The 22,323-nt window shown below is 39.7% G+C and overlaps 1 protein-coding gene across 1 annotated transcript; it reads right to left on the reverse strand.

Moving 5' to 3' along the window:
- Positions 1-896: 896 nt before the first annotated feature.
- On the reverse strand, positions 897-8,991 carry si:dkeyp-73b11.8 (BPTI/Kunitz domain-containing protein). The gene is made up of 5 exons (XM_055155919.1): positions 8,928-8,991; positions 4,751-4,942; positions 2,699-2,875; positions 1,060-1,138; positions 897-981 (listed from the first exon to the last, which is right to left on the reverse strand). Exons 1-5 carry the CDS (start codon positions 8,989-8,991, stop codon positions 897-899), a joined length of 597 nt encoding a protein of 198 aa, XP_055011894.1.
- Between the last annotated feature and the right edge of the window lie 13,332 nt (positions 8,992-22,323).

The following is a 22,323-nucleotide window of genomic DNA, read 5'->3' on the forward strand; positions in this document are numbered from 1 at the left end:
AGTGTAAACCTGAGCCCATCTGTGTGAGAACAGTCACATGATCTGCATTCAGCAGGTCTACAGTTTTTTTTCAGTCTCTTTGGCACATTTTCTGAAACTTTTGGCAAAAAAATAAAAAATAAAAAATCACAGAAGACACAAAACAATTCAGAATGTTTGAAAAATTAAACTTTGTGAAAAAAACACAAACACAGTCATCAGATTTATAAACTCATCTAAACATCACCAGCATCACACTGTTTCTGTTTGACAAGGACGCACAATATTACAAATGTTTTCAAATCTGTCCTGGAGCTCCAAGTTTCTGATTCTTGTGAGTTCAGTTTTGTACTTTGTGTCTTTGGACTTTGGTTAAGAGTATTAGTATTAGTATTACATCTGCAGTCTCTCTTTAAATAGTTGATCGCTGAGTTTTAGTTTCTGTAAAAGGTGTTTTGGAGTTTTGATCTGAGAATTAAGGCTTGAGTGGCAAGTTTTGGGATTTGTGCCGAAATTGAGCCTTTCTAGAGGAGGATCTGCCATACGATGTCTGTATGAAAATGTTATTACTTTGTCTAGAATGTTCCACAGTATAGATTAAACGTACCATCACGAAGAAGACGAGCAAGTTACACTAAACTACTTAAAATTCAGATCTGCGGAGAGTCACCCCTATTCACAGAAGAAGGAATTATTGTATTTTTGAGCAACAGAAACACCCGTAATGAATAAATTCTTGATAGAAATGTTTAAAGTTATACCGAGGCGTGGAACATTCAGGGCAAGAGCAGATTTAAGTGTCAAAGCGACTGAAAAAAAAAACTGTAAATAAAGCACCAGAGTGACCAGAGTGAGCCATTCTAGTGCTCTGTCCCTCGTCTCTGTCTGCGGTCACATGATCGTGGTCACATGACCCTTCACGCCACCTCCGTTGTGGTTTCCTGCAGAGGGACGTCCTGCTGTTTTCTTTTCCCCGCTCCCTTCTTCTTCGCTTCCTTTTGCCTGGATTGAACAAAAACAGGTTGAGATGCTTCGTAAAAAAAACAGCGGGCAGAGCGCAGATGTTTTGGTGCCACTCACTTTGACTTGACAGTTAAAACGGCAATAGTTACGATGATACCGACGACGACCAGAGTCAGCAACACTGCGCAGATGATCGCTGTAAAATAAAAACAACACAAAATTAGAATTTACAATATGGCAAAAAATGAATACGCGTTTGTGATTTTCTTGGAACCAGATCACAATTCCAATCTTATCATGATTTGGGTAAACTTCGTAAATTTCGATTGCTCTTTTCACCATTCCGGAGTAACTTTCCTAAAACGTCTGACTAAAATGACTCTCGTTTCAAAGTGATTCTGTTTCTGAATCATTTGGAGCTCACGCAAATGGCTGGACTTTTTGTGAAGCTGAGGCTCTGGAGTTTTGGCCTCTGTCTGTTCTACTCTCGTTATAAGAGTGTGATCTACTCTACTGTGCCTTTACACAAAATAGATTCTTGTGTTGTTCCCTCCTCAAAATCAGACCTGGAGTTGTGTTTTGTTTCATTCACATGTTTGAGAAACTTTTTATTATTCGTCTGTCTACATCTGCAAAGCCCAAAATGCTGTGTTCCACCTTGTGATGTCATGAAGTGGTAGTTTCTAACAGATATACCTTTTACATTTAGTTCCAGAGCAGAAATCTTCCACATGATTCTAGTGAAGGTGATTAAAGTTTAAAAACAAAATGGAGCACTTCCTGCATCACCACATGACATCACAAGTACAGTTTTCAGGCCGACAGAGAACTGAGCCGGTGCTGGTCCCAACACCCGCGAACCGACGTGTTCAGAATCAAAGCGTTTGGGAACCGACAAGTTGGTTCTTGACGGGAACCAAGTAAAACTTGTTTTTTTCTAAGCAAACTGTGACGACAGTCGACGTGAGCAGGTTCATTTGGGTCACACACAGGAAAATAAAGAAAATGTGTGTGTGGAACATGGTGAAGAAAAGTGACAAGAAGATTGTGCCGTGGTCAGAGGAGGAGACCAAATATTTGCTCTAATCATGTTCATCCAAAGATGTAAGGATCAATCTTTGGATTCAGCATCGCTGCCGCCTTCTCCACAGCTGATGTTTCTCCACAGCTGATGTTTCTCCACAGCTGATGTTTCTCCACAGCTGATGTTTCTCCACAGCTGATGTTTCTCCACAGCTGATGTTTCTCCACAGCAGATGTTTCTCCACAGCTGATGTTTCTCCACAGCTGATGTTTCTCCACAGCAGATGTTTCTCCACAGCAGATGTTTCTCCACAGTAGATGTTTTGTGAGTACAAATGCTCACTGGTGTCAATGATTCGATCCATAATTTTCCTCGCTGTGACATCCACTTTTGTGTGGCCTTGTTTTTATTTGGTCGATGACGCAGCGTGGATTCACTTAAACGGTTTGAAAGTGAGTCGTTCACCGGTGAAAACTTTGGTTCCCAGTGTAACCAGCACCAGCACTGTTCTCAGTGACCTGAAAACAGCTAGAGTGGAACAGAGCGTCTTCTGTGTAAGAGAAAAACTCAAGTCTAAATGTGCAGGTTTGTGTCTTAAACGTGAGTGAATGAAACAAAACACAACTCCAGGTCTGTTTGTGAACCTTTATCACAGAGATCAGAACAGGCCCTTTAAGCTTTGAATTATTAATATTTGGCTCCCCAGCTTTACCAGCCGGGTGCCTGTCTCACCGTGGATGCCGTGGCAGGTGGAGTTGCAGAGGCCCATGTCGGTGAAGCGGTTTCCGTTGCCATAGCAGCCGGTGTAGATGAATTTCCTGCAGCGGTCGTTGACAGAGTCGTAGTAATACCTGAGCAGATTGGAAGTGCAGTTTCCTACAGCCTTTGGGAAGTGACAGGCTTTGGTCCCTGTCCAAGAAAAACAATGAAAACACATCAGAGAACATTTATATTTACAGACAAAAGGAGGAGCAGCAGAGAGGAGCAGAGAGAAGGAGAGAGGAGCAGAGAGAAGGAGAGAGGAGCAGAGAGAAGGAGAGAGGAGCAGAGAGGAGAGAGAGAGAGAGAAGAGAGAGAGAGAGAGAGAGAGGAGCAGAGAGAGAGAGAGAGAGAGAGAGAGAGAGGAGCAGAGAGAAGAGAGAGAGGAGCAGAGAGAGAGAGAGAGAGAGGAGAGAGGAGAGAGAGAAGGAGAGAGGAGCAGAGAGAGAGAGAGAGAGAGAGAGAGAGGAGCAGAGAGAGAGAGAGAGAGAGAGAGAGAGAGAGAGAGAGAGAGAGGAGCAGAGAGAGAGAGAGAGAGAGAGAGAGAGTGAGAGAGAGAGAGAGGAGAGAGGAGCAGAGAGAGAGAGAGAGAGAGAGAGAGAGAGAGAGAGAAGGAGAGAGGAGCAGAGAGGAGAGAGAGAAGGAGAGAGGAGCAGAGAGAAGGAGAGAGGAGCAGAGAGAGAGAGAGAGAGGAGAGAGGAGCAGAGAGAAGGAGAGAGGAGCAGCACAGAGAGGAGGTGACATGCACACACACTGTAAAAAACACTGTCAAATATGAACGACATAAAAAAGTTGTCCGGAGTCGGTCCTGTGTGTCTTTCACTGATTCTGCAGACGCTCGAGTCCAGAGCACAAGGACGTTTGCTCTGGTGGTTTGATGTTTGGATCAGCAGAGGAACAAGGCCTAATTATTGACCTATTTCAGTGAATAAACACATTTCTCTTTGGTGTCTGTCTCCTGTGCAGCAGAGTGTTTAGTGCAGGCGTCTCCAGCCTGTAGCTGTTACCAGTCAATCTCCATCCACCTCCAAGCAGCTCACCAAGGGATTTTTGAATTATACGTATTGCATTGAATAACTAAAATTTGACTGATCAAATGTCTATTTCCACTGTAAATGTATAATTTTGATGCCTAACTTTGTGAACTGATAGGAGATAACTGTTTATGTTTTACAGACCTCTAACTGTTCCGTCTGAGGCTCACTGTGGCTCTTATGTTTCCTCTGTTTCTGGCAGCCGCTAAAATGAGCAGCTCTCTGTCATTTTCCTTTTACAGAAAGTAGCTCACAGGAGGAAAAAGGTTGGAGACTCCTGGTTTAGTGTGAAGCACGTCTGTTAAGATCAGGACCTCTGCTGTTTAACCATTACAGTCTCGTTTGGGCCTTGCGCCCCCTAGAGGACGGAGCACCAACTAAACACTGTGAGCACAGACTGACAGACAAGGGCCCGAGGTGTTTGGATTCTCACAGACTCCCTGATGCACGTTCAGTCACTGTGGGGCATTTAGATTTGACACTTTTCCTCTGCACACGTGGCATCTGCTCTACCTTTAAAAAGGTCACACTAAGGACCCTAAGGACATAAATGTCCTCTTACAAAAACAGCGGTCATCGTAGATTCAGATTTTTTCACACTTTTATCCAAAGCTCAATCCCTGCTCTAATCAATCATATTAAATTTATAAAAAATCATCAGGGTTTAAAAGCCAGTTTGAAAATGCCATTAGTGAAAAAATGGCCTTTAAAATTGAGAAAACAGAAGCCCGATTATAATGAGGTACATGTTTATGTGTTGCAGGGTCGTGGGTTTCATCTGCCACTGACTGGTGAAAAAAATCAAACAGACCAGCAGATGGAGGCGTTAAAAGGATCTGGTTGGATATTTGACTCTTTTGTCTTGTTGTCAAACATGATGAGGTTCATTTCAGGTCCAATCTGTCAACAGTTTCTGTACAAATAAACAGAGACTGGACTCGTTGTGTGTGGTCTGGTGTGTGATTATAACAGATCCATGTGTGGCGCTCACGGTCCATGGGGTAGATGTTCTCGGCGTTGGCAGAGCAGTTCCGGATGCACTCGATCTCGTTGACGAAGCGGTTGGCGTTTCCTCCTTCGCCCGAGTACAGGAAGGGCCGGCACAGGCCCCGCGCAGAGTCGTAATACAAGGAGAAGGAGATTAAGGTGCCCGTGCCCTCATCTTTGGGCAGCTGACAGAACGCTGAAAAACAAATCAAATATTATGGGAGTTTAAATTAAAGGGCTCATTAATCCATTTTCTGATCTATGTTATAATCAGTGTTGGGGAGTAACAGATTACATGTACTGGAGTTACGTAATCAGAGTACAAATGATGAGTAACTGTATTCAGTTACAGTTACTGTTTCAGTGAGTGGTAATTGGATTACAGTTACTTTGTTGAAATCAACTTGGCTAGATTTTGTTTTTTGCAGTAAATAAAATGACTTCTCTTTGGGAGTGAACGGCTCAACCTGAGAACAACAAGAAAACAAGAACAAAAACGAAACATTCAATCTTGATCTTTTATCTCGACATTCTGTGAAAATTTTAGGTTATTTCAACAAAAATTTCCAAAATTATCGGCCTGCGAAATGATGTCACATTTTTGAGACAAATGTTTTAGTAAAATGAGCTGTCCAACTTTTTATATGCACTTTAAAGATGCATTGTGTAACTTTTCTGGAGGGTGGCGTCTCTGTCACCTGCTTGTTTCTACGGACACGTCATTGCTCTGCCTGGAATGTTCCACAGTGTGACTTTAAACAGCTCTACTATACATTTATTCAATCACAGGTTTAATCACTTAAAAATCCCTTGAAAAACAGACATTCTGATTGTGAGCAGGTCGCCTCTCCACAGATCTGACCTGAAATCAGTGTTGGGAAGGTGACTTTTAAAATGTAATCCCCTACAGATTACAGATTACATACCCCAGAATGTAGTTTGTAACAGAATCCATTAAATTACTTAAAGTGAGTAATGTAATCTGAATACTTTGGATTACTTGATTTGCTGTAGAGAAACAAAGACGAGGAAATCTTCACATAAGATGTTTTATCTGATAAAAGAAAATAAAAAGCCCAGACTTTATTTAACCAAATTAAAAATATTATTGATAGAAGAAGAAACACGTCCACACAGCAGGATTTAGTCCTGTTAGTTCTGGTTTAGTCCTTTTATCCTGTTTTAGTCCTTGGTTTAGTCCTGGTTTAGTCCTGGTTTAGACCTGGTTTAGACCTGGTTTTAGTCCTGGTTTAGTCCTGGTTTAGTTCCTGGTTTTAGTCCTTGGTTTAGTCCTGGTTTAGACCTGGTTTAGTCCTGGTTTAGACCTGGTTTTAGTCCTGGTTTAGTCCTGGTTTTAGTCCTGGTTTAGACCTGGTTTACCTGGTTTAGACCTGGTTTAGACCTAGTTTTAGTCCTGGTTTTAGTTCCTGGTTTTAGTCCTTGTTTAGTCCTGGTTTAGACCTGGTTTAGTCCTGGTTTTAGTCCTGGTTTAGACCTGGTTTAGTCCTGGTTTTAGACCTGGTTTAGTCCTGGTTTAGACCTGGTTTAGACCTGGTTTAGTCCTGGTTTAGTCCTGGTTTAGACTGGTTTAGACTGGTTTAGACCTGGTTTTAGTCCTTGTTTAGTCCTGGTTTAGACCTGGTTTAGTCCTGGTTTTAGACCTGGTTTAGACCTGGTTTAGACCTGGTTTAGTCCTGGTTTAGACCTGGTTTAGACCTGGTTTAGTCCTTTTTTAGTCCTGGTTTAGTTTCCTGGTTTAGACCTGGTTTAGACCTGGTTTAGACCTGGTTTAGACCTGGTTTAGACCTGGTTTAGTCCTGGTTTAGACCTGGTTTAGTCCTGGTTTAGACCTGGTTTAGTCCTGGTTTAGACCTGGTTTAGTCCTGGTTTAGACCTGGTTTAGTCCTGGTTTAGACCTGGTTTAGACCTGGTTTAGTCCTGGTTTAGTCCTGGTTTAGACCTGGTTTAGTCCTGGTTTAGACCTGGTTTAGTCCTGGTTTAGACCTGGTTTAGTCCTGGTTTAGACCTGGTTTAGTCCTGGTTTAGACCTGGTTTAGTCCTGGTTTAGACCTGGTTTAGACCTGGTTTAGACCTGGTTTAGACCTGGTTTAGACCTGGTTTAGTCCTGGTTTAGACCTGGTTTAGTCCTGGTTTAGACCTGGTTTAGTCCTGTTTAGACCTGGTTTAGTCCTGGTTTAGACCTGGTTTAGACCTGGTTTAGACCTGGTTTAGTCCTGGTTTAGACCTGGTTTAGACCTGGTTTAGTCCTTTAGTCCTGGTTTAGACCTGTTTAGTCCTGGTTTAGACCTGGTTTAGTCCTGGTTTAGACCTGGTTTAGTCCTGGTTTTAGACCTGGTTTAGACCTGGTTTTAGACCTGGTTTAGACCTGGTTTAGTCCTGGTTTAGACCTGGTTTAGACCTGGTTTAGTCCTGGTTTAGACCTGGTTTAGACCTGGTTTAGACCTGGTTTAGTCCTGGTTTAGACCTGGTTTAGTCCTGGTTTAGACCTGGTTTAGACCTGGTTTAGACCTGGTTTAGTCCTGGTTTAGTCCTGGTTTAGACCTGGTTTAGTCCTGGTTTAGACCTGGTTTAGTCCTGGTTTAGACCTGGTTTAGACCTGGTTTAGTCCTGGTTTAGACCTGGTTTAGTCCTGGTTTAGACCTGGTTTAGACCTGGTTTAGTCCTGGTTTAGACCTGGTTTAGTCCTGGTTTAGTCCTGGTTTAGACCTGGTTTAGTCCTGGTTTAGTCCTGGTTTTAGTCCTTGTTTAGTCCTGGTTTAGACCTGGTTTAGTCCTGGTTTAGACCTGGTTTAGTCCTGGTTTAGTCCTGGTTTAGTTCTGGTTTTAGTCCTTGTTTAGTTCTGGTTTAGTCCTGGTTTAGTACTGGTTTAGACCTGGTTTAGTCCTGGTTTAGTCCTGGTTTAGTCCTGGTTTAGACCTGGTTTAGACCTGGTTTAGACCTGGTTTAGACCTGGTTTAGTCCTGGTTTAGTCCTGGTTTTAGACCTGGTTTAGTCCTGGTTTAGACCTGGTTTAGTCCTGGTTTAGACCTGGTTTAGTCCTGGTTTAGTCCTGGTTTAGTTCTGGTTTACCTGGTTTACTGGTTTAGTCCTGGTTTAGACCTGGTTTAGTCCTGGTTTAGTCCTGGTTTAGTCCTGGTTTAGACCTGGTTTAGACCTGGTTTAGACCTGGTTTAGACCTGGTTTAGTCCTGGTTTAGACCTGGTTTAGACCTGGTTTAGACCTGGTTTAGACCTGGTTTAGACCTGGTTTAGTCCTGGTTTATGTAATCTGTTACTCCACATCACTGCCTGTAACTTGGTCCAGTTCGGTCTCCGTGAAGACAGAAACGTTTAAAGCCACACTGTGAAACATTCCAGACAAAGCAACAACACCTCCGTGAAGAAAAACATCCGTATCGTAAAGTTTTCTGTTTATTTTTGAAATGTTTGCCTTATTTGGCCACTTCCTGTTTGCGTGGTTGATAGTAAGAAGCAAAAACGATGACGTCTGGTGTAATATTTAACCCGCACGGATCCACTCCCTGATTTTACAGCCGTAATAAAACTATAGTTGAAGGTACATCTTTGTTCTCCCGCCCTTTTACACAGAAGCTTTAACTTCTCTCATCATTATCTTGAACAACATCGCAAACAAAATCGATATTTCCACGTCTCCGGCCTCTTTTTAACCCAAAATTTACACAACACACGCAAAAAAACTGACCCGAAACTCCAATAAAGACAATTACGAAGGAAGAAAAATGGAAAAAAACAAAATTCCTGTGTGTTATTAGACCTGGAAGAGCTGAAAATATGACACAAAAATGAATATTATCTGCATTTTTTAGTTCAATTTTGCATGTTTTCCAAGTTTCTGAATGACATACCTGAAATTATTGTTGGTTTTCAGATTAAAAAACGCAATTAGGTCATAAACTCTTAACGTGGGAAGCAAGAGACAGGTTTTCTAATTGATTTCATTGTATTTTACCACGAAAAATCCAAAATGAAATGAGTAACTTGAATAATTTCTGAACAAAACTCACCAAATTTGCTTTTTTAACAATATTAACAACAGCATCATGAACCTATAAACTGTTCTAACGTCTAAAAGCAGCAAAAATTAAGTTAGAATTGTTAATTATGAAACTAGAAATGGTTAAAGAAGATTTTGTTTTTACCTGGAGTCTGAAATCCAGAGTGAACCAGCGTCAGAGCGGTGCCTAAAAACAGCAGCAGCTTCATGGTAAAGGTAGAGGTTCGGGTTCTTTGTCCGGCTCGGGGAGAAATAAGAACGAGGACGCAGAAAGGGAGGCACACGGATGAACTTCGAACCTTCTCCAGTGAAGCGGCGGCGCTGCAATCGAAACCAGCCGCTCCACTCGGCGTTTATGGCACCTCCAACCGCGCAGAGATAAGAGAGAGAAGTCTGCTCTGACATAAAGGCCACGGACACTTCTTCTTTGCCATGTGGAACTCAGTGTGTCTCTGTACTTGTGTCTCTCTGTGTGTTTGATTCTGTTTAAGACAAAACAGAACTGCAGAAAACTAAAGACTGTTTTTGTATTCTTTTACAGAATTAGATCAATTAAATTAAATTATACATACTTATACATTTCATGATAAGGTAACGTAAGATAAATATGCCTATTCAGCAGGATTTGTTCAGATTTCATCAACGTGAAAAAGTGCCGTTCATGTTCTGAGATAAATATGTGTAGAGGGGTTCGAAAAAAGTTTCAAAGCCTAAACATAATTTTATTGCATGCAACCGCTTTACATAACTTTTTTACGCAAATCCAGCGACCTTTTTTTTCAGTGTATTGGGTTCACTGCTTTGTCTTTTTTTTGGGGGGGACCCATATTTTCATGACCCAAGTCAATAGACATTAATCATAAATCACAAAATAAAGTTGTATTTGATCATTATTGAACATTATTGAGGATATTTTGTTGTTGACTGAGTATTCGTGTCTCTCAACAATTAGTTTTACTCAAGTTTTGTGATGTAAAAATAACCGAAAAATATCGTGATCTCGTATCGTCAAAGTTCTCACAATAATATCGTGGATCATCACAATATATCGAATCACAAGTGTCTCTGTTTAAATTAAGAGTTTTGGTGCAGCAATAACTAAAAAAAGACAGAGGGAACTACATAGACCATGATCCTTTGCTCCATTTCAGTGCAGACGACAAGAAGAAATAACAGTTGGGCCCAGTCAAGCAGAAGTAAACAACAAGGCCAAAAATTCAAGTTAATTCATCTGATATAAAAATGTATTGAACAGATACATATGTACTCTAGTTTATGAAACTGTTGACCTTTTTTCTGTACCATTTTTGGTTCTAAAGTTCCATATGTTTTAAACAGACCATGTATGAAACATGGAACAAAAATTATTTCCCAAATTTCAAAGACCTGAAAATCATGTAAATAAATGGATGTATTTCATCATATCTTGTGTTATTCCATCTTTGAACTGTTGATGAAGGTACATGATTTTTTTTTAAAATGTATTTAAAATGATAAAAATTTGCTTGGAAGGACTGATATATTTTATAGAAATAGTTTCCTTTCATTTTGAAGTAAAAGAAAAAAGTGACAAATGATGTAAAATCCTGCACCTTCTACTTGTTTGCACAATTTTCCCTCCGTTACTTTTCCCTCCGTTACCATGAACTTTCTTAATAAAAAATCTCATGAGTCAAAAAGTAAGAGGTTTTTCAGCCTAATCTTGTACCATATGGTAGAAAACTATATGAAGCAAATATTCAAACCAGTTTGTTAAGGATATGTAAGTGAGAACCAAGAGTTATCACTGTTTGGATTTATTGCCCAAAAAGTGCTGCATATTTCATTCCCTCCGTTACCGACATGAGTTTTTTAAATTTTTTGTCAACAACTTGAAAGAATATCACAGGTTTAACTTGACCCTGTTGGAGTGTAACTCTTTCCTACATTCTGATACTTTACTTATTTCAATAGTTCCTCTAGTTTCTGAATAAGAGACATTTGAATGTCAAAAATCTGCCCTGTTTCCCTCCGTTACTGCTTGACCGAACAGTTCTAACACTTTTAAGTCTTAGTTCTTTGGATTAAGTCTTGTCGAGGCGTTTTAAGAGGAAAAAGTAGCATATTAACAAAATATCACAATAAATATCGGTTTATCGTGAAAATATCGTACAGAGAGATTTGGATATTGTTACATCTCTAATCATGAGCCTCCCATCCATATCGTGAGCTTTCCCACGATATCGTAATAAATATCGTACCGTGAGATTCATACCGTGACAATATCGTATCGTGAGACTTGAATATCGTTACACTCATACTCAAGTTTTAAGCAGTGATTGAAGCAGCAATAAAAGGATCCATAAGTCGCCTATTTGGACTTTAAATGTGGCCCGTTTCTTTTTCTTTTCAACATTCAATTGAACCAACAACACTGGAACAAAATAGTCAATAAAATAATTACAAAAAGATTAGAAATGATACAAAACATGTCTTAACAGATCAACACTTCTAGTGAGACAGGTGGACCTGTGTGTGTTTTGTAGCGTGTTCAGTCCGAGTGCAGGAGGAGACGCAGCAGCAGATCAGGGGCAGAACTGTATATCAATCAATCAATCAAACTGTAAAAAAAAACAAACAATAAACATCATACAAACAGGTCAACAAAGCACATTACACCATTAAAATAAAGAAAGTGTCAAAGGGCCACTAAGGCTGCGTTCAGACTGCAGGGCTTGACGCTCAATTCAGATTTTTGTGTGAAATCTGATGTTTTTTCGAGGTCGTTCACATTTCCAATTAAATGTGTCTTGTCTGTGACTCCAGTGTGAACATTAAACGGTCCGAAAGTGTCCCACATGTGACACTGGAGACACGACGACGTCAACCGCAGCGAGCGTCTCTGTGTTTACGGAAGTTGTCCAAACATGGACGCAGCATCGAGCACCTGGAGATTTTAAAGTTCCTCTCGTACCGGAGCCAGAACATGAACAACTTACTTGTTTTAAGGAGGAGATTGAGAAGGAGAAGGACGAGGTTTTTGGTCGTGGTGTTTTGTGGTTCAGTCCGTTGAAAGGAACGTGTGGATGTGGAGACGGAGCCAAGAGTGGTGAGTGGAGATGTGCTTCACTTCAGTGACACAGAGTTCATTAACAGGTTTTCATTTGACGAGAAGAACGTTTGTGTACATTTGTGGCTTGTTGATAACGTGTAGGTGGATGAATGCACTTTGGTCGTTCAGACTGAAGTCACATGTCAAAAGATCAGATATGTATCAGTTTCAGGAGCACATATCCAAGTGTCCTGGGTCACATTTGAAAAAATCTGATCTGTGTGGTTCAGACTGACATTAAAAGATCAGATACAGGAACATAGGGGCCAAAAAATCAGATTTGGGTCAGTTCAGGCTGCAGACTGAACACAGCCTTAGTGTTAAAACTCATTCTAAATAAGTAGGTTTTAAGTTTGGCTTTGAACAGCAGCAGGTCAGGGATGGACCAGAACTCAATGGGCAAAGAGCTCCAGTATATTGCAGCCCGACAAGAAGATCGTGACAAGGGAACAAGGGAACCCCCCCCAAAAAAATCTCTTGGCACCTGTGGGTCAAACTAAATGTTCAGAGACACGATCACTCAGTCAACAATAAAATATCCTCATTAATGTTCAACAAAACCAACTTTATTTTGTGATTTATGAATATTGTCTGTTGATTTGGGTCAAGGTTTGTGATTTTTAAAATATGGATCCCCAGAAATAAAGTTTGGGAAACACTGGTGTAGACGGGGTAAGAGGCTCTGCTCAGGCAAATCCTCTTATGCTTAAAGGTTGTATGGAGGATTTTTTTTTTGTTTCAAATTTTCACTGAAAGTTCAAAATACCATTACAGAAACTCAGCAGCTTTGTAATTATGATGACCAAAAAAAAAAAAGAATGAAAATCTATCAACTGTGGACGTAGTGAGGCCAGAGAAACATCAGCCAATAGAAAACGAGGCTGCCTCATTTTCTATTGGCTGTTAGGTTGTCAATCAAACTCCTTATGTTTCTAGTGTAACTGACTCATCGGCGCACGGGGATTACGTGGTTTATGCAACGGTTTTTAGAGGCTTTTTCAAACTGTCGCTTCCTCGCAATTCGCACAAACTTTGTCGAGACGGCGGACGAGAATCCACGACCAGTTCGCCGCAAAAGAAAGTCCGTTTTTGAGGTCGCTGAAAGAAGAAGAAGAGAAGGAGAAAAGGAGCGAGAAGATAAACGGAGGTGATTCTTGGAGATTCCTTCCAGCGATGGCGCGAATGAAGCGGACTTAGGGTCTAAAAACTGAAGACGCGTCGGTCGCTAAATTATTTTTAGACAGGAAACTTCAAGAGTAATTCTGAAAGCGCACTGGCTGTAAACAAGTGTGTGATTTCTAGAGTAAAGAGGCGGGAGGAGAAGTTTCTACTGAGGAAGCTGTGGAGGAGGAAGGTGGTGTCACACATGCACAAGGACTGTCGCTGTATTTCTCTTCCCTTAAAAAATCCTCTATACAACCTTTAAGTTTTACTCTTGTACAAAAGATGTAAAGTCATTGTTTAAATCATATCGTACACGGTTATACACAGCCCACCTCCAGATTCATTATAAAAAGCCAGTTTGCAAAATCTGCAGGTGCTACAGTGAGGCTTTGTGGAGCTTTTGAGGAGGACGAGTACGACTGAGATGTTTGTTATTGCACGAGTGAAAAATCTGCCCGATCGACTAAGAACTTTAATGTAGTTTTATCTATAAATCAGACAATTAAATAATAATGTCACTCACAAATATAAGTTTCAGTGCAGTTCGATTTCAGTCCAACATGTGGCGACACTGATTTGCAGCAGGAGACTATGGACCAGTGGACTCACTTTGTCACTGCATCCAACAGATCAGTGTGTGGAGGCAAAACAACTTTCTCCAGCTAAACTCTGACAAGACTGAAGTCATAGTGTTTGGTCCACAGAAACAAAGGGACAGTGTCAGCATCACCTCCAGTCTCTCTCTCTAAAACCTTCAAATCAGGCAAGAAATCTCGGGGTAATAATGGACTCAGACTTGAACTTTAACAGCCACATCAAATCAATAACATCTGCAGCCTTTTACCATCTAAAAAACATAGCAAAAATCTAATGTTTACTGTCTAAATCAGACTTGGAGAAACTTATCCATGCGTTTGTCTCCAGTAGGTTAGATACTGTAATGTTCTGCTCACTGGTCTCTCCAAACGAGCTGTGAGACGCTGCAGAACATCCAGAACATCCAGAACATCCAGAACATCCAGAACGCTGCAGCTCAGGTCCTGACTCGAACTAGGAAGTACGAGCACATAAGTCCTGGTCTCAGGTCTCTGCTCTGGCTCCTGTGGCTCAGAGACTTTAAAGCAGCTCTGTTTGTACAAGTGTCTCCATGTCCGAGCACCAAAGTCCATCTGTGACATGTTAGTGTCATATGAACATCTCACACTCTGAGGAGCTCAGGGACCGGCCTCCTGCTGGTGCCCAGAGTCACGACTAAACAAGGGGAGTCAGAGTTTCAGGTTCATGCAGCTAAAACCTGGAACAGTCTGAACATGTGAGACAGACTCTTCTGTGACGCTGTTTAAATCCAGACTCAAAACATTTCTGTTTAACTGTGCAAATAACTGAAAGGTTTTCATTCCGCACTCTTCTCTCCAATTTATGTCTCTCTTTTTTAAAATTTTTATCTTCATGATTATTTATGTTTTGATTTGTTTTTATTATGATTTTAATGTATTTCTTATTCTGTAAAGCACTTTGAATTACTTTGTGTACGAATTGTGCTGTACAAATAAACTTGCCTTGCCTTGTCTTTTAAAAACAAAAATGTTTATTGTTTAGTGTCACTGTCCTTGTTTTAAAAATGAACCGTGAGTCTGGAATAAAGATGAACTGAACTGAACTGTAATGTTGTTTCCTCCTCAAAAACAGACCTGGAGTCGTTTTGTTTCATTCAACTCTTTATTATTAGTCTGTCTACATATGCAAACCTCAAAATGTTCTGCTCCACCTTGTGATGTCATGGGGTAGTTTTCAGTAGAGATCAGCAGTTCCAGCAGCTGAAATTATCCAAATAATTCTCGTGAAGGTGTGTGGGGTTTAAAAACACAGTGGAGCGCACTGCAAAAAGTAAAATCTAGTCAAGTTTAGATGACTTAAATTAAGAAAGTTTGATCACGATTTCAGTAAATTTCATTTGACAAATAAAATGATCTGCCAGTGGAGCAAGACGTCTTGTACTTAAAATATGAAAATACATCTGGCTGCACTTCAAATATGAAAAACAACAACTTTTTACACTTAAAATAAAAAACAAAATCAAATATTGCTTGAATTAAGACAAAACACACTTAGATAATTTGACTTGTCAAGCTGAATTGATTCAAATAAAATAAAATATTCTTATTTTCACTCAACCTAAATCTGCAGAGTTTCTGTATTAAACATTTGTGAAAAAAAAACAAAAAACACAACTCCAGGTCTTTTTGTGATGAGGAAACGACATTAGAACATAAAGTAAATCAGAAAATAGCATAATTTGGACCCTCAAACTTCTAAATTTTGGTAACTTTGCAGGTTTTAAATGTCTGTAGCAGTTTTTTAGCCCATATTCTAATGCAATTCCACTAAAAGAACAGCAGGGGGCGCCACAGTGAAAGCACAGACATGAGAGTTTAAGATGCCGTTTCAATTAGACTGCATTTTTCCACTTGACCAGTAACATTTAAATCCATATTTGTGTGATTTCCAGTTGATTTATGGCGTCCTCCTGAAGGTCACACCACATCAGTCGCGTCACGGCGGTCGCTCTGTTTAACTTTTCCTTTTCTTTTGTGCTCGGAGTTGGACTAAAACTTTACATAGAGCTATTTTCAGGCGTCCATAGATCATCGGGCTTCACCGCGGCTCTGGTCAGGGACGGGAAGAGCACTTTTTAGGTTTTTTATTTAGGAACAGAATACAGAAAAGCCAAATTCAGATGTTTTTTGTTATGTATTACTAGAATACTTTTACATAGACTTTGCATTATATTATGAGCTACAGTGAAAAACACGAGATTACAAACAGTTTTATTTGTTTGTTGTTATTAATTTAAACTAATTTATTCATTTAAATAAGGTGTCACGTTTTCCTTTTGAGCCTGTGTCCCCTGTCCCAGCAGATTTATACAAAACCACTGATTTGTCCAATTTGTTTTTTACAAGAAATGTTCCAGGTGTCACTATTTTTTGACCAATTTGATCTAAACCAGGTCTAAACTAAAACTAAACCAGGACTAAACCACAATTTTTCAAAATTTTTACCAATCTGATCCCTGTTAACAGTAAAAAGAAGTGTGTAACATTCAGAAAATCTGTTTAAAAATGACCAAAATACAAAGAAAATGTGACTATATTGGCTCATGTTCGTCATGAATGGGTCGAGTACAGAAAAATTTTCTGCTTCTAATTACTATAAGCACTCGTTTCACAATTTTTATGGAGTAAGAAAGCTTTAAAAAATATTCGTGTGCATAGAATAGAAATCCGTGCGTATTTGTCTGTAGTTGCGCATAAAATAAATATTTGTAAACTCTGGAATGAGTCCAGTCGTACATAAAATATATTGTGTGTATTTTATCCATCAGAAAAACGAATTGAAAAGTTACGACGTCAAGAATTACAATCACGAAATGAAAATTTGCGATTACGCTTTCATCAGTACGAACACGAATTCACAGACGGGAACTTTACTGTCAAAAATACATCGTCACTTCACAGACATTATCCATCGAGCAGAAGAAACATCGATCGAGATCAAGACTGAGCAGGTTTAAGTTTGTAGCAGAGTAAAAACAGAGTAATGACACAACAAGGAGCTACAACAGAAGAACAACAAGTGGGAGAACTCAAATTTATTGTAAAAATGTCTTGTCTTGTCACATTGAATTTAAGAAATGAATGTTGCTGTGTGATATTGTGTAGAAACTCCTCCTCTGAACGGGAAACTGCACCGATATCTTAGTAGAAACACAGCCAGTTGACGAACATCAGAAGTAACGTTATCTAGGGTGTGCAAAAATATCGGAATATCGATATATCGTATCGTTTAATGTGATGATACAGTATCGATATCGTGGGCTACTGTATCGATATATCACCAAGAGTATTTTTACGTGTGTTTTACTAAATTATTTTGTTACAGCTACAGTTTTGTTGCTTGTGGAGTGAAAGGAAACTCATTTATGCGACACATTTGACATTTTGACTCCGTTTTAAGGATTAAAATGTTTGTGTTTCATATGAATTTTGCACAAGAAGAAGTGGTTTAACAAAGACTTTTAGTATCACAGCCATGATTTAGACTTTAGTTTTTATTGAACTGTATCGAATCGATTTGAAATATATCATATCGAATCGAAAGTGCACTGTATCGAGATATGTATCGTATCGTGGCCTGTGTATCGAGGTATGTATCGTATCGGCAACTTCTTAATGATACCAGTCCTAACGTTATCCCAGGGTCAATCAGCAAATATCAGGTCCTCTGCATGTTTAGATTAAAACATTCACGGCTACAGCCACAGCGAGCATCAGTCTGAACCTTCATCTCAGCTGCATTTCTCGCATGAAATGGGACCAAAAGTTCCTCCGGACGCTGAAATGTCCCAGTTTACACCAAACACGACCAAACTGTCCTGGTTACAGACGTCACAGCCAATGAAATGTGACACATTACAGTTTAATGCAGCTTCCAGCATCAATTAACGTTCGTGTTTACAGGCAACACCTTGGTATGCAAAAATACTGAAATATCGATATATCGTATCTTTTAATGTGATGATACAGTATCGATATCGTGGACTGCTGTATCGATATATCGGCAAGAGTAATTTTTGGTATATTTTACAAAATTATTTGGTAACACTTTATAATAACTACACCTTATTTAGCCTTAATAAAGCATGAACAAAGACTTAATTAATAATGATTCACGCTTAGTAACTACTTAATTACTACCTGAATTAGCACTTAACTTGCACTTAATTCGCCTGTGCTGTAAATAGTTACTCAATACTTCTTAATTACTCATGAACTAACCATTTCCATGTTTACAAATGCATATTTAAGTACAAATTTGAGCATTTATTAATGATTAGTAACCCATGAGAGAATGATTTACTAATAATGTAATGTAATGATAATTCAGGCAGTTGTTATCTGTTCGTTAAGTCTTTCTGAGAGCTTTTCTAAAGTGAAGGCTCATTATGTTTATTAAACATTTGTTAAGGTCGGTCAAATTCCAGAGAAACAATAATGCATTATTAGTAAATCATTCTCTCATGGTTTACTAATCATTAATAAATGCTCAAATTTGTACTTAAATATACATTTTCAAATGCACACACAAATGGTTAGTTCATGAGTAATTAAGTAAGAAATACTTATGAGTAACTATTTACAGCACAGGTGAATTAAGTGCAAGTTAAGTGCTAATTCAGGTAGTAATTAAGTAGTTACTAAGCGTGAATCATTATTAATTAAGTCTTTGTTCATGCTTTATTAAGGCTAAATAAGGTGTAGTTATTATAAAATGTTACCAATTATTTTGTGTAAGAGCTACAGAAGTGTTGACATTTTCACAATTTTGATGAGTAAAATTGGTGTTTTTCAAATGAACTTTGCACAAACTTAGTAAACGTTTAGTATAACAGACATGAGCCTTTTTTACACTGAACCACATCGAATCAATGTGAAATATATTGTAACGAATCCTATCGAATCGAAAGCTCACTGTATCGCAAGCGTATCGTATCGTGGCCTATGTATCGAGGTTTATATCGTATCGACAACTTCTTAATGATACCCAGCCCTAGTATGTATACAGCAAGGGTGTCAAACATACGGCCCGGGGGCCAGATCCGGCCCTCCAACACCTTTAATCTGGCCCTCGGCTGATTTTCTACTAAAATATTGTAATTATATTTTCTATTAAAATCTTGTTAATTTTCTGTGGTGTTTATCACAGCAGCGTCTCCAGCGTCTCTGTACGTGGCCCCTCCCACCAGAGCAGCACAAATGAAGACTTGTCTCTTTCCAAACGCTCTTAAAGGACGATCGTTTTGACTGTTGACCGTGACACCCTCATCAGAAAAATGTCCAACATGAGAAAAGTGGAGCCGAGTGCAGGATTTTACAACAAAAATTGACTTATTCCTGTTTACATACAAGTTCATGTTAAAACATTGTGTTGAAATTGCATTTTTCTTAAAGTTTCAGGTTGTTCATAATATTATAATATTTTGTAAAAGAAAGAGTTCATCAATTAAAAAAGATTTCTGTAATAGATTTGTGTTTCTCTGCACAAATATTTGAACTTATTGTTATTTTTGGGGTTTATATGACATGAGTTTTCTGATCCGGACACTTTGGGATCAAAGTCGGTTTGATGTGGCCCTGGAACAAAATGAGTTTGACACCCCTGGTCTACAGTATTTACCGGTGAATATAACCGTGTCGTGGTGTGGATGGATTTGCTAGTTGTAACTCATTATAACTCATATATAACCCAGTGTTATGAGTTTCATGCGAGAAATGCAGCTGAGATGAAGGTTAAGACTGACTGATGCTCGCTGTGGCTGTGGCCGTGAATGTTTTAATCTAAACATGCAGAGAATCTGATATTTGCTGATTCACCCTGGGATAACGTTACGTCTGAAGTCGCCAACTGGCTCCACTATGTTTCTACTAAGTCTACGTTTAAACTGCAGGGCTTAACGCTCAATTCAGATTTTTTTGTGAAATCCGATGTTTTTTCGAGGTCGTTCACATTTCCAGTTAAATGTGACTTGTGTGTGACTCCAGTGTGAACGTTAAACGGCTCAAAAGTGTCCCACATGTGACACTGGAGACACGACGACGTCAACCGCAGCGAGCGTCTCTGTGTTTACAGAAGTTGTCCAAACATGGACGCAGCATCGAGCACCTGGAGATTTTAAAGTTCCTCTCGTACCGGAGCCAGAACATGAACAACTTACTTGTTTTAAGGAGGAGATTGAGAAGGAGAAGGACGAGGTTTTTGGTCGTGGTGTTTTGTGGTTCAGTCCGTTGAAAGGAACGTGTGGATGTGGAGACGGAGCCAAGAGTGGTGAGTGGAGATGTGCTTCACTTCAGTGACATGGAGTTCATTAACAATTTTCACCTACTTCAGTGCAGAATAGTGACGTTTGTGTCTTGTTGATAACGTGTAGGTGGATGAATGCGCTTTGGCCGTTCAGACTGAAGTCACATGTCAAAAGATCAGATATGTATCAGTTTCAGGAGCACATATCCAAGTGTCCTGGGTCACATTTGAAAAAATCAGATCTGTGTGGTTCAGACTGTCATTAAAAGATCAGATACAGGAACATAGAGACAAAAAATCAGATTTGGGTCACTTCAGGCTGCAGACTGAACGCAGCCTTAGATATCGGTGCAGTTTCCTGTTCAGAGGAGGTGTTTCTACACAATATCACACAGCAGCGTTCGGTTCCCGAATTCAATGTGGCAAGACAAGACATTTTTACAATAAATTTGAGTTCTCCCACTTGTTGTTCTTCTGTTGTAGCTCCTTGTTGTGTCATTACTCTGCTACAAACTTAAACCTGCTCAGTCTTGATCATGATCGATGTTTCTTCTGCTCGATAAATAATGTCTGTGAAGTGACGATGTATTTTTGACAGTAAAGTTGCGTCTGTGAATTCGTATTCGTACTGATGAAAGTGTTATCGTAAACTTTAATTTTGTAATTGTAATTCTTGACGTCGTAACTTTTCAGTTCGTATTCTGATGGATAAAATACACACAATATATTTTATGTACGACTGGAATCATTTGAGAGTTTACACAAATATTTATTTTATGCGCAACTACAGACAAATATGCATGGATTTCTTTTCTATGCACACGAATATTTTTTAAAGCTTTCTTACTCCATAAATTTTATTATTACCAACCACCACAAACCAGGAGTGTCCCAGTTTTTTATTTTGAAATTCTGGTCACCCTAAATTTATCATCATCATTACTACACGGCAAAAAACAAAATCTAGTCAAGTTAAGATGATTTGAATTAAGAAAGTTTTATCACGATTTGAGTAAATTTCACTTAAGGAGTAAAAATTGATCTGCCAGTGGAAGAAGACTTTTTGTACTTAAAATAAGAAAATACATCTGGCTACACTTAAAATAAGAAACAAAAATTGAATGTTTGTGGAATTAAGAAAAACACACTCGTTCCACTGGTCGAAAATTTTACTCCTCAAGTTGAATCGACTCAAATAAAGTCAAATATTCTTAATTTAAGTCATTTTAACTTACACAGATATTGTTTTTTTTTTTTCAGAGCATGTTTCCTTTTAATTTAGAAAAATAACTGTACCAGATGAGGATCAGCTCTTCCAAGTCCGACGTCGAGGTTCTCGATCAGAAAAAGGCGTCTTGTCCTCTCCAGGTGGGTGGAGAGTCTCTGCCTCAAGTGGAGGAGTTCAAGTATCTCGGAGTCTTGTTCTCGAGGACAGAGCGTGAGATTGACAGGTGGATCAGGTGCAGCGTTGGCAGTGATGCGGTCGCTGTATCAGACCGTTGTGGTGAAGAGGAGCTGAGCTGAAAGGTGAAGCTCTCGATTTACCGTCAGTCTCTGTTCCTCCCCTCACCTCTGGTCATGAGCTCTGGGTAATGACTGAAAGGACGAGATCGACGATACAAGCGGCACAAATGAGTTTCCTCCGCAGGGTGTCTGGGTGCTCCCTGAGAGATAGAGTGAGGAGCTCAGTCACACAGGAGGAGCTCGGAGTAGAGCCGCTGCTCCTCCACGTCGAGAGGAGCCAGATGAGGCTCGGGCAGCTGTTCTGATGCCTCCTGGGCGCCTCCCTCAGGAGGTGGTTCATGTCCCACCAGGAGGAGGCCCTGGGGAAGACCCAAGACACGCTGGAGGGACTATGTCTCTGGGCTGGTTCCCCTGGAGGAGCTGGAGGACATGTCTAGGGTGAAGGAAGTCTGGAAAATGGATGGATGGAACTGTATCAGAATAAAGTTATTTATTCTGAGTATTGTAATCGGTTTGTTTGTTTTGGGTACATGCATTTAGTTTGACTATTTCCCTGCAGACGTGGGACCAAGTCGTTGTTTTGCAAGTCTCAAGTAAGTTTCAAGTTTTTGACCTCAAGTCCGAGTCAAGTCCGAGTCAAGTCCCAAGTCGAAGACAGGCAAGTGAAGTCAAGTCTCGAGTCACTGGCCCATAAGTCCAAGTCAAGTCCAAGTCGTTTGCTTTGAGCTTCAAGTCATTTCAAGTCTTTAAACCAAAGTAGCTCAGATTTTTACAAGTTACATCATTATTCATGAACCTCCCTCCACATCGTGAGCTTTCCCACGATATCGCAATAAATATCGTACTGTGAGGTTCATACTGTGACGATATCGTATCATGAGACTTGGATATCGTTACACCCCCTAATATTTATAACAGAGTATTTATATAAGAGTTGTAGAAATTTAATTTTTTCCTTTTG

The sequence above is a fragment of the Boleophthalmus pectinirostris genome, unplaced genomic scaffold (genome assembly GCF_026225935.1).
Source record: "Boleophthalmus pectinirostris isolate CB_2022bp ecotype Guang Dong unplaced genomic scaffold, ASM2622593v1 HiC_scaffold_2, whole genome shotgun sequence".
In the NCBI taxonomy this organism is placed as follows: domain Eukaryota; kingdom Metazoa; phylum Chordata; class Actinopteri; order Gobiiformes; family Gobiidae; genus Boleophthalmus; species Boleophthalmus pectinirostris.